The sequence below is a fragment of the Gigantopelta aegis genome, chromosome 10, assembly GCF_016097555.1.
Source record: "Gigantopelta aegis isolate Gae_Host chromosome 10, Gae_host_genome, whole genome shotgun sequence".
Lineage (NCBI taxonomy): Eukaryota > Metazoa > Mollusca > Gastropoda > Neomphalida > Peltospiridae > Gigantopelta > Gigantopelta aegis.
In genome coordinates, this window is record NC_054708.1 from 53,653,979 (window position 1) to 53,667,522 (window position 13,544).

A 13,544-nucleotide genomic window follows, 5' to 3' on the forward strand; every position below is an offset into this window, starting at 1 on the left:
TTTACGAAATATATTGGTCTGTGTAAAGCTAGTGACACATATATCCGTTAGCCCACCGCAGACTTTTTCAACTTTGTCGCAAAGCAATTTAAATGTCATGATTGCAAGCGACGTTTTTCACGTTGCACTTAAGCCACACACACGCGCACGCGCGCACAACAACCGATCATTTTAATCCAGGATTGTTCACATGACAGTCAAAATGGCGGCAGTCAACGTACATACTATTGTGACAGTTAACATTATATCAATGCGACGTCGGTGACAACGTAGACATTTATATAATCGTGTTCTTTGCTCAAGTTTAGCTTCTGCGACGGGAAGCGATGGAGCTGGGGTGCACACAATTTCCCATCGACTGGGATTCCACTCACTACACTAATATTAAAGTAGAATTTCCAAGTTATTTACATTCAAATAATTTCCTATAGTCTGTCCCACAGGGAACGCCTTTTTTCATGCTATGTGATTCACTACAAGTTTTTTTTAATTTCTAATCCGATTGTTTTTTAAATTGGACACAAAAATAGTATTTTTTTGTTATTTGCAAAACACTTTTACATTTCTTCTTACGTCAACAAAACTAAAATTATTTACCCAAAAAAAATAATTGTAGCAGGATGGGACAGACTATAAATAAGTTATTTTGCTTAAGCATAATTTTTTTTTAAAATTCTAATATCATAATATTATAAAATAATAAATTGAACTTTGATATTTTGTCCTCCTTTCAGGGCCGTAGCTGGGGGGGGGGGGGGGGGGGGAGAGTCAAGGGGCGCATTTGCCCAGATTTTTTTATTATTATTTTTTTTTTTTAGAAACTTAAAGAAAATTCTCTTCTTAACCGTTTAAGGAGTTTTATACTATTAACTACTCAGTTGACCCCCCTCCCCCCCCCCCCCCCCCCAAACAAACAAACAAACACAAATCCTAGCTACGGCCCTGCCTTTTTGGTACTGCCCATATTTCTGGAATCTGCCATTTTATATTATGTGATCAGTATCTATCCGTTCATTGGTAGTTTAAATGATTGCTTCAACGCTTTATCGCACAGTAGGCGTACTCGTTTGCGATAACGTACTATTTCATGGAATAAAAATCACAAATGTTTGTTCGAAGCAATTTCAGTTGATTTGCAAAAAAAATTGTATCGCAAGCTACCGCACGCGGTGCAACGACTTACGATTTTTGTCGCATGCAACAACAATTTCATCTTGTCGCAAAGATCTGCGATGGACTTTAACGGTCCGTTTATCGCATCTATTTGTCGTAAAACGCATCCGATAACGTTCCAATGGTTTTGAATGAAGACGGATCCAATTGTCGTACGTTTTGGACAGTAGGAAAAAAGAAAGAAATGTTTTATTTAACGACGCACTCAACACATTGTATTTACGGTTATATGGCGTCAGACATATGGTTAAGGACCACACAGATTTTGAGAGGAAACCCGCTGTCGCCACTACATGGGCTACTCTTCCGATTAGCAGCAAGGGATCTTTTATTTGCGCTTCCCACAGGCAGAATAGGACAAACCATGGCCTTTGTTGAACCAGTTATGGATCACTGGTCGGTGCAAGTGGTTTACACCTACCCATTGAGCCTTGCGGAGCACTCACTCAGGATTTGGAGTCGGTATCTGGATTAAAAATCCCATGCCTCGACTGGGATCCGAACCCAGTACCTACCAGCCTGTAGACCGATGGCCTGCCACGACGCCACCGAGGCCGGTCATGGACAGTAGGAATGACCCTACATAAAATTGTAGTTTTCAATTTCCAGTGCTAGGGTAAACAATGATTGTAGAATTGTTATCATTTAACTGTGAAGTCTCACAATTAGCACCGTGTCAAATATCACACCAAATTAGTTTGCATACTTGCAAGTTTTGGGGCGGAACGTATCCCAGTGGTAAAACGCTCGCTTGATGCGTGGTCGGTCTAGGATCGATCCCCGTCTGTGAGCCCATTGGGCTATTTCACGTTCCAGCCAGTGCACCACGACTGGTATATCAAATGCCTAGGTATGTGTTATCCTGTTTGTGGGATGGTGCACATAAAAATCTCTTGCTATTAATGTAACACAGCGTAGTTTTTCTTAGTTTTGTTTTACCAGAATGTAAATGAAGGAAGAGAAGTCTCAAGTTGGTGATGTAGTTTCTTGTATTTACTTTCCAAACATGAAACGTGATTAATTAGTTAACAACATGGTGATACAGATAATATACAAGTCAAGAGCTCTTGGGTGAATGACACACAGGTCTCCCGATAGAGTTGACATTGCTTATGTTACAAAACTGTCTCTTGGATCTTCCAGTAGAGTTTGTGCTTTGTTAGAAAACTTCAAGGTGTGTGAACAGTATCTGTTCTCCCCGAGTCTGTCTTCATGGGTAAATTATCCTTATTTATAAGGTGCATACTAAACACGTATCTATGTACACTAATTGGTTTGATTGGCATGTCTCTAAGTGGATACCACGGCAGACGTCAGATTACCAATTAACTAATTCTAATTAATGCACATGTAAAAATAAAGATATAATCCGTATTGTTATAAAGTTGAAGTTTAGCACTGTGACAAATGGAACATTGTAGCAGGTTTCCTCTCTAAGACTATATGTCCATGTTACCAAATGTTTGACATCCAATAGCCGATGATTAATAAATCATTGTGCTCTGGTGGTATCGTTAAACAAAACAAACAAACTTACATGTTTTATGTATTCCTGTGATTTAAAAAGTAGTTTTCACTTAGTCTCACTGGTGTTAAGTTGTGTGGAAGCCTTGAGAGTTAACCAAACTCGGTGGTGTCGTGGTTAAGCCATCGGACATAAGGCTTGTAGGAACTGGGTTCGCAGTCCGGTACCGGCTCCCGCCCAGAGCGAGTTTTAACGACTCCGTGGGTAGGTGTATGACCATTACACCCTCTTCTCGATCACTAACCACTGACATCTAACAACTAACCCACTGTCCTGGACAGCCATTCCACATAGTCCAGGACAGTGTGCTTGAACCTTAATTGGATATAAGCACGAACATAAAGTTGAAACGAAAATGAATGAGAGTTGACCTCCGTAATCCTTGGTTTTACGGCCATGTAAAAATGCTTGGCGATTCATTTGCAACTCTATATAGTTTGGCAGTAATGCTAATATGAATAAACACCAGCATAGGAAGGTGCCAAAAAAAAAGGGGGAGGGCACACTTATATTTACACACTTTTACAGTTATAAAGCTAATATAAAGCAAAATATCTGAAAAGTGGGGGGAACACATGCCCCCCCCCCCCCCCCCCCCGTTTCCTACGCCAGTGATAAATGTTATGCAGATTCGGGTACTTTTGTTTAATTCGGGCCAAAATCCGCCTGCTCTCCTACAAAAATGGGACGCGTGCGCTTGTGTGTGACTACCTTAAGAAACAGCGACTGGGCTCAACTCTCTAACATACTTTAGTGGTCGTGGCATAAAATCTTATTATGTTTTTTGAAACCACGAGGCGTTTGTAGAGGTGACTGCCCGACATTGTTGATGTGAGATTAAATGTCCGTGGTGTGGGATTGACTGTCAGCATCACGTCGACGTCTTGACACTGTAAATGAGTTTTGGGTGCAGTCACGATTTGCTATTAGTGATGGTATTCCTTATTTCTCTCCTTACTTAAACATATTTATCGATACTTCAGAATATTTTAAAATACGATTATTTGGTGTCTATCATATGGTTATTACGATATTTGATCCAGAGAGAGAGAGAGAGAGAGAGAGAGAGAGAGAGAGAGAGAGAGAGAGAGAGAGAGAGAGAGAGAGAGAGAGAGAGAGAAGGCAGGTAGAGACAGAGAGAAAGAGAGAAAGAGAGACAGAGAGAGACAGAGAGAGAGAGAGAGAGAGAGAGAGAGAGAGAGAGAGAGAGAGAGAGAGAGAGAGAGAGGAGGGATAGAGGGAGATAGAGACAGACAGGGAGAGACAGACAGAGACAAAGAGACAGAGAGGGGTAGAGAGAGATAGAACGAGAGAGATAAAGAGGGATATATAGAGCGAGAGACAGAGCGAGAGATATATAGAGATAGCGAGAGGGAGGGAGAGAGATAGAGAGGGGGTTGATGGTGCGGGAGACACCCACTACCGCCATATGGACTACTACCGATGAAGCATCAAGGAAGAATTTGCGTTATTATTCCCTGTGGTCTGACCAAATCCTACTGCGCGTACTCTTTAATTTCGTCACGAGACTTTGGCTGCTCATTTATAACTATAACTGTAACGGATATTGGTTCTTTGAACGTCTTTCGTCTTGGATTAAACCAGCTAAAATAACACAACGGGGAATTGGACATTTCAGATTAGTTATTTAAAGCACATTCGTTATTTAAAGCACATTCTTCATAATCAATCGCTCTGAAGTAGTTAGATTTTACAATTGTCCGATTATATTCTTCATTTCAGTTTAATATCTATTTATGGTCTTTTTCATGACAAGATGTCTGTAAGTTTGAGTATTAAGGTTGTGCACAACCATTCATTGTTTGCATGTACACTGTATGTTAAATTTCAACTTATTTCGTGTTACAATATACTCTGTATAAAACAGGCGCGGATTCAGGCGGGGGCTCAAGGGGCCCGGGCCCCCCTCCCTATTTATGGTGAAACAATATATATTACAGAGTACACAAAAATTTAAAGTTATCCCGTCCACCTGTCAAGGACCTTTAAATTTTATTTTCAAAAACTATATCCGGATCCTGGATCCGCGCCTGTAAAATGTCTGAATGTTAAGTCTAAACAAAATACATTTCTTGTCTCTGGTCAGCTACTTACCATCAAGTCTACAGCCGGCAAGACAGGGTTGGTACTAACTCAGCGTCGAGAAGGAGTCTACCGACAAGCGGTCCTAGTTAGAGAGATGGATAGCCACACCATCCACAGGATCGTCAAGGCCCTTTTCGGCAACGACTACCGGAGTGGCATAACCATCCTCGCCGACCAGAGATGGAAGCACTTCATCCCCGCCTTTGCCGGTTCTCCGCTCATCAGTTCGCCGTAGGCCAACCTCCACACCCTAACGGCCTTAACGAGGCCACTCACGTGGACATATATATCGGACTTTAAACTTTTAGACCTTCGTTCAAAATTTTATGTCGAAATTACTTCTTTTTTTTAATATTATTAAATAGTCCGATCCTCTCTTGTTTCTCTCATTTATTTTTGGACTGTCCTTCTAAAATGCTCCAAATTATATAAATATTCGGCCGAGCAGTCAATTCTTTTTATTTTTGGCTTGCATTTTTTTTTTTTTTTTAAATTATTCTATTAACCTTTTTACTAATTGCTATTTTCAAAATTCTGCCCATTTTCAACACTACCCCCTCCCCTCCCCCCACCCCCACATCCCGAGTCAGGTCACCGATCTTATCGGAGGTCAGACTCGTGATAGGCGTGTTCGAAACCCTAGTGGTATATGGGCACGTTAAACTAGTTATCATAATCACCATACAATAATACGACAAGTGCCCGACAATCACCAAAAAAAGTTTGTTTTGTGTAATGACAGCACTAGAGCACATTGATTCATTAATCATCGGCTATTGGATGTCAAACATTTGGTAATTTTATCAGTGTTAGAGAGGAAACCCGCTACATTTTATCATTAGTAATGATTAATATCTGATTTTATTTTTAATCAGACACCAAATTTTTTAAGTACTCTTAAAATGTTCAGGTGCCCTTTTTGTTTATATAAAAATTGTTTTGCGCGTAAGCATTTTTAGCTAAATGAAGCTAAGTTGTACGAGTATGCGCAGGCTTGCAGATGTGTGTCTGTGTTACGGAGTCTCAATGGGGTTCACATTGTCTAACGTGAGTAATGAGCGCTTTAAAGTTGCGTGATCAAAGTTGCACAGCCTAATACTTTTTGCCTTGAAATTGTATAGATTTTGAAAATTTCTAATGAACAATAGGCTCTGTCATTTTTATGTATACCTGCCCTACCTAGACAGCAGCTGTCTCTAGAATAGTGCCCTTTACAGCTATAATCTACAAATGCCCCTTTGTGTCGTTTTTATGTATAACCTAGACAAAGCCGTCTCTAGAATAATTCCAGTTAAAGTTATAATTTACATATGCCCCCTTTTTCTTTTTTTTTGTATAACGTCTATACCTAGACAGAGTCGTCCTTAGAATAGTGTCCTTTGATTTTTTAAATTTACAAGTGCCCCTTTGTATCGTTTTTTTAAATTGTTTTTTTGTTTGTTTGGTTGGGTTTTTTTTTTGGTAGTCTATATCTGCCCTACCTAGACAGATCCGTCTCTAGAATAGTGCCTTTTAAAAAAAGTTATCAAAGTCAAATTACAATGAAATATATGATAGTCATACTTATATTCGAAGCATGTCTTTTTCCCGGAGTAACGAGTTTGAACTCTTCTAAATAATAATATTTGGGTTATAAAAAACCAAAAGAGGAAGTGATCACTGTCTGAAAATGGGTAAGTTTGCTATCAAGATGCCAAAGGGAAAAAAACACATTCTTGGATTATAATACTATGCAAAATAATGCTTAAAATAGTTTTAGAATTATTCAGAAGCGTTTAAAGCCATCCAGTTTTAAAATTTTCCCCGGGGGAGCATGCCCCCGGACCCCCTACACATCTCGTGCCATACTTAGCAACGACCCTGATCATTAGCCCACCTCACTTTAAAACAAAATGCTCCGACGGGTCTCGAAGCTCATATAATAATCTTTATTAATGCAGCTAGCGCTACAGAAAGCCGCAGCTAGTCATTTAGTGTACACTTCTGTTCGTACACTGTCATAAATACACAAACACATTCATATTAACATCGGGGCAGGATGTAACCCAGTGGTAAAGCGGCCCATTGGACTATTTCTCTTTCCAGCCAGTGCACCACGACTGGTATATCAAAGGCCGTGGTATGTGCTATCCTGTCTGTGGGATGGTGCATATAAAAGATCCCTTGCTACTAATAAAAAAATGTAGTGGGTTTCCTCTCTATGATTGTGTCGAAAATGACAATATGTGTGACATCCAATAGCCGATGATTAATTAATCAATGTGCTCTAGTGGTGTCGTTAAACAAAACAAACATTTTTTCATATTAACTTCATATTAACTTGTATTAAGCTGCCCTTTTAACGAGCCAAAGTGCTCCTTTTTTCTTGCCCCCCCCCCCCCCCCCCCTTTGAAAATTTGTCCTGGATCCGCCCATGTGCTAATCGGAAAGAATAGCTTATTGCGTGGCGGCAGCGGTTTTCCTCGGTGTTGTCAGGATGTATGTTCGGCGCCATATAACCGCAATTAAAATAACATTGTGTCAAGTGTGTCGTTAAATAAAACATCGCTTCCTTCATTTTGCTACTGGACACCCATTTTCAAGTGACAGCATATCCCACGTACAATTATTATTGCAAAACAATTATTAATAGTAATAAATTATTTCTAAATTAAAATTAATAGGTAATGAAGTTCAAATTACATGACATAATGGCATCGCGGTGGTGTTAATATCTTTATTAAAGTGATTCAGAGATAGAAACTTCAATTGTAAACATGTGCTCGCTCCATCCAGTGCACCACGGCTGATATACCAAATGCCGTGGTATGTGCTGTCCTGTCTGTGGGATGGTGCATATAAAAGATACCTTGCTACTAATAGAAAATGTAGCGTGTTTCTTCTCTTAAGACTATATGTCAAAATTACCAAATGTTTGACATCCAATAGTCGATGATTAATAAATCAATGTGCTCTAGTGGTGTCGTTAAACAAAACAGACTTTTTGTAAACGTGTGCCCTTATAAACGAGTATGTCATCTGAGCTTGTTCAACTGTACTAACACATATTGTTTTACTTCTAAACGACACTCGTGGTAACTTTCATTTCAACTTATTTTCGTGCTTATATCCAATTAAAGTTCAAGCATGCTGTCCTGGGCACACACCTCAGCTATCTGGGCTGTCTGTCCAGGACTGTGGGTTAGAGGTTAATGGTTAGTGGTTAGTGAGAAAGAAGGGTGTGTGGTGGTCTTTCACCTACCCACTGAGTCGTTAACGACGCACTCAACATATTTTATTTACTGTTATATGGCGTCAGACATATGGTTAAAGACCACATATATATTGAGGTTGGGGGGGGGGGGGGGGGGACCCGCTGTCGCCACTTCATGGGCTACTCTTTTCGATTAGCAGCAAGGGATCTTTTATATGCACCATGCCATAGACAGGATAGCACATACCACGGCCTTTGATGTACCAGTCGTGGTGCACTGGCTGGATCTCTGGGTGGGAGCCAGTGCTGGGCTGCGAACCCAGTTCTTACTAGCCTTATGTTCGATGGGTTCTTGTGTCATATCCCACTACACAGGTGCCCCCCCCCCCCCCCCAATACAAAATTCTGTTTACGCCACTGGTTATTGGCAATTTGGAGTAAATCTTAGTGAAAAACAAATCACCTGATACAAATTACTAAGACTAAAATAAAACGAATTGATTATTAGGCCGTACATGTACATAATTTGGAGCATTTAGGACAATAAAAAAATAAATAATAATTTAAAAAAACTCCCAGTCTATTTAATTATTTAATTAAATACGTCTTGCATGACAATAAAGAAGAAAGACAGACATTTGATACTTTGTTTTGGTTCGTTTCCCAATTTATATTGCATTTCTGCAGACAATTTGCTCATTTGCTTTCAGACAACAATCACAAAAAGGCATCAGAATGCCATATTCCTCTTTAATTGTTGTATAAATTGCCCGGAAGAAGGCACAGTTATTTTTCCATTTGGGAAATTTGTCCGCGCAAGTAGTCTGCTGTTTGACTGTGATTATTTCATGGCAGACAACTTTGAGGTGACGACTATTTGACTGAAGTTGACAGGGGAGAGCATGTAGTTTGTAAACATGTGTAACTTGCTGACATTAAATGAAGACTTATTTGTGGTAATTCCGGCCCATGCAAAAGTAGTGTTTTTTGTGTAAAATGGGTGTACTCCGGCCAGGTTTAGTGGGTGTGTTTGTTTAAACCAATATCCTGGGAGAAAGAACTGAACAACAGGGATTGTTCTTTTCAGGGTATTTGGCCCACGGGCAGACAAAGGTACATACAAAAATCCATGAACCTGCTGATATTAATAAAAATGTTATAGCCACTACTAGAAACATAACAGCGTAATTAATTGTGGTCTGTGGCCAGGAGCACGGTGCGGTAGTCATTTTGATTTAACTGATGTTGGTCTGTGGATGTCGTAATTGTACTGATTTGGCATTTTAACGTCTGCGTGCTCGTAAATATATTATTATTCATGAAAATAGCTCGACAATAAGAATAAAAATGTATTACGAAAAGCAGTTCAGTTCTTCTACTGGAAATTCTTATTACGACATATAGCCAATATATCCTCGATTTTACATATTTTGAATTTCTCAACATTTTAATACAGGATGTCGATACTTTTACCCGATAATATAAAATAAGACGTAGTATTGTTACTTTGCAAAAGGTTTGTTAAAGTTTGTTTTGGTTTAACGACACCACTAAAGCATACTAATATATTAGTCATCAGTTATTGGAGGTGAAGCATATGATCATTTTGACACAGTCTTAAAGAGGAAACCCGCTATATTTTCCCCATTAGTAGCAAGGGATCTTTTTTATGACAAGTGGTTTTGAGAAAATACAGGCACACAAATCCACTGCATATTACATGCAATATCCAAACCACATCCAAGAACAGCTGGAGTGAACCAGGGGTGGGATTTGAAATTGATTATATTTTGAAGGAGTGGAAACAATTGACATAGGTCTTATTTTATACGACTATAACTAACTGTAAACCTCTTGACTAATGAAGGAAATGTTTTATTTAACGACGCACTCAACACATGTATTTTATTTACGATTATATGGCGTCGGACATATGGTTAAGGACCACACATATTGAGGGAGGAAACCCGCTGTCGCCACTTCATGGGCTACTCTTTTCGATTAGCAGTAAGGGATCTTTTATATGCACCATCTCATAGACTGGATAGCACATACCGCGGCCTTTGATATACCAGTTGTGGTGCACTGGCTAGAGCGAGAAATAGCCCAATGGGCCCACTGACAGGGATCGATCCCCAACCGACCGCGCATCAAGCGAGCGCTTTACCACTGGGCTACGTCTCGACCCCTTGATGATGATCGAGAAAACGTATCCTTCATTATTACCCATATGGTTAAAAATATATTGGTACAAATCAAACTGATACGTCCCACTAGAACGCCAAGTGGGACGTTACACTTCGATATCACACGATGACATCATCGATTGGCGCACTACAACCTTACAGGAATGTGAAACAAACGAGTTGAGTGATATAAATTAAGATCGATTTAAAAATTATACGGTAAAAGAAAGTCTTTCGCCAAATGTTTCGCCAACATGGAAATTCTTTCACCAATTATTGCCCTGGATTATGGGCAATAAATAGGATATTAAACTCGCTACCTTTGTTTATCATGTTTTTATGTCCCTCATGAAATAATTTTCATTGTGACTCGCTAAAGCTCGTGGCATTTATGATTGATTAATCATCAGCTATTGGATGTCAAACATTTGGTAATTTTTTACTTCGATTTAGCAACAAGGGATATTTTATATACACTTTCCCACAGGCCTTTGATATACCACTTGATAGGATGGGGAAAAAACAAAACAATCAAAGAGTGGGTCCACTGAGGTGGTTCGATCCTACGACGCAGTCACCTCAAGCGAACCTCTACTGACCGTCGTAGGTCAGTATCTATGTCCAGGGTGAACAAGAGCATGTGAAAATGGTGTTGATAGCCACATGGTTTTAAACTGTTCGTACAGTTAATCAGGGGTCTATTTCACAAAACATCGTAAGTTTACGTCTTCGACTAGCAGTTACACCAGGCATGCATTTACAAGTGTTTGGCATCTATTTCACAAAACATCGTAAGTTCACGTCTTCGACTAGCAGTTACACCAGGCATGCATTTACAAGTGTTTGGCATCTATTTCACAAAACATCGTAAGTTGACGTCTTCGACTAGCAGTTACACCAGGCATGCATTTACAAGTGTTTGGCATCTATTTCACAAAACATCGTAAGTTCACGTCTTCGACTAGCAGTTACACCAGGCATGCATTTACAAGTGTTTGGCATCTATTTCACAAAACATCGTAAGTTTACGTCTTCGACTAGCAGTTACACCAGGCATGCATTTACAAGTGTTTGGCATCTATTTCACAAAACATCGTAAGTTTACGTCTTCGACTAGCAGTTACTGCATTTACGATCTAGCACAAAACATCGTTTCACGTCTTCGACTAGCAGTTACACCAGGCATGTATTTACAAGTGTTTGGCATCTATTTCACAAAACATCGTAAGTTTACGTCTTCGACTAGCAGTTACACCAGGCATGCATTTACAAGTGTTTGGCATCTATTTCACAAAACATCGTAAGTTTACGTCTTCGACTAGCAGTTACACCAGGCATGCATTTACAAGTGTTTGGCATCTATTTCACGGAGAAAATTACATTATTACTAAAGAAGGAGCATTTTAAGGACAACAGAAAATGAAATACGTGTACTTTGAATTATATTTGTTGTACTATATTAAAAATAAAAATTGTGGTTTAGTCGTAGATTTACGTTTACGTGCAAAACTAGGCTTAGTATGTTTTGTGAAATTGGGCCCTGACACTCTCGCAAGGCTGGTTTTGGTGCTTACCGTTATATAAGTATGACAAGGAGAGAATCGGTCAAACAGTTAGCTTGTGCTGAAGTTTGCATGGTATCAAAGAAGAGTATTCCATGTTAAATATTTATGGAGCAAAAACAGCTGTGGCTGTGATTGGTAGTAATGTGTGACATTGATTATTTGTGAAAATATTATTATCCATTGTCAATAAATAAATACACGTTTAGTCGTTATACAGCAGTATACACAAGAGGTTGAAACTAGTGTACGGTACCCCCAAAATGGAACTGCAATTTTTAGCAAATAGGACGGTTGCTAATAAAAAAACATTAATTAAATCTCTTAAATGGTATGTTGCAGACAGATTAGATGTGAGGTCCCACACTTTGTATTGGTGTACAGCTTAGGTGTGTTGATACGCTGCTTATATCAGTTTTAATCGTAAACGTTAACAGTATCGGCAATAGGAATTCATTTGGTCCGTTGGAACCTGAACGTAGCATTGAACGTAGCACTGGTTAGATTTAGAACGCTTTAAAAGACATCATGGGCGGCAATCCGGCTTTAAAAGTGAGGGAGGGGACGTGTGTGTGTGTGTGTGTGTGTGTGTGTGTGTGTGTGTGCTAAACGAAAAAGTGTGTGTGTGTGGGGGGGGGGGGGGGGGCATTTATATAGATTGTCCCCCGACGTTAAAAAGTGAGGGGGACGCGTCACCCCTGTCCTCCACCGATAGACGCTCATGAAAGACATACAAGTACAATACCTACTTCACTGCATATTGCCGACTTCACCGCACATTCGTACCACTTGTAGACATCAAAGATTTCGTCTGATTGTGTTGAGACTTGCTTTCCGTACTGAAACAAAAATTTAAAATACAATTTATTCGTAGTCGTAACATTGTTTTAAATGTGTATATATGCATTATAATAATCCATCACCCATCGTCATGAGCATTGTCATCATCGTCATTATTGTATGTAAAATGTATTAGATGATGATACTGCTGCTGTTGCTGCTGCTGGTGTTGTTGTTGTTGTTGTTGCTGCTGCTGCTGCTGATGGTGAAGATAATGGTGATGATGATGGTTATGGTGGTGGTGATGACGATGATGTAGATGATAATGATAATGGTGATGATGATAATGACGATGATGATGATGGTGATGACGATGATGATAATGGTGGTGATAATGATGATGGTTATGGTGGTGGTGATGATGATAATGTAGATGATGATGATGATGATGGTGATGATGATGATGATGATGATGATGATGATGATGATGGTTATGGTTTGTTCAGCTATCCAGAATATGAGAGGACAATCATTACGCACATAAAGGCTAATTCTACATTACCACATATAGGATATCACATGCCAGTTGTGGAGCACTAGCATTGTCTGCGGGATGTTCCTCGACGATCGCTTATTGAAATACCTTACCGAGCCTAACGTTACATCTGCATGAACTAGAGCCAGTCTTGCAGTGTGCTGTAGCATATCGTGCATGCATTGTTTGTTAAAGGTGTTATTAAACATTAAACTTATGTTCCCAGAGGAGGCGGGATTTAGCTCAGTGGGCTGAGTGCTCGCTTGAGGTGCTTGCGTCGCAGGATCCTCAGTGGATCCATTCAATTCATTGGAGTTTTTCTCGTTCCAACCAGTGTAGCACAACTGGTCGAAGGCCGTGGTATGTGTTTTCCTGTCTGTGGGAAAGTGCATATATAAAAGATCCTTTACTGCACTAGGAAAAATGTAGCGGGTTTCTTCTGATGACTACGTGTCAGAATTACCAACTGTTTAACATCCGATAG

General features: G+C 39.7%; 1 protein-coding gene across 1 annotated transcript in view; it reads right to left on the reverse strand.

Annotated features, from left to right (window-relative positions):
• LOC121383688 (tyrosine-protein kinase receptor torso-like) overlaps nt 1–13,230 on the reverse strand; it is a 74,155-nt gene extending 60,925 nt beyond the window's left edge. The window contains exons 1-2 of the mRNA XM_041513782.1: nt 13,174–13,230; nt 12,495–12,584 (exon numbers count right to left, since the gene is read on the reverse strand). Of these exons, the coding sequence (XP_041369716.1) occupies nt 12,495–12,584; nt 13,174–13,230 (147 nt within the window). The remainder of the gene's footprint in view (nt 1–12,494; nt 12,585–13,173) is intronic.
• Between the last annotated feature and the right edge of the window lie 314 nt (nt 13,231–13,544).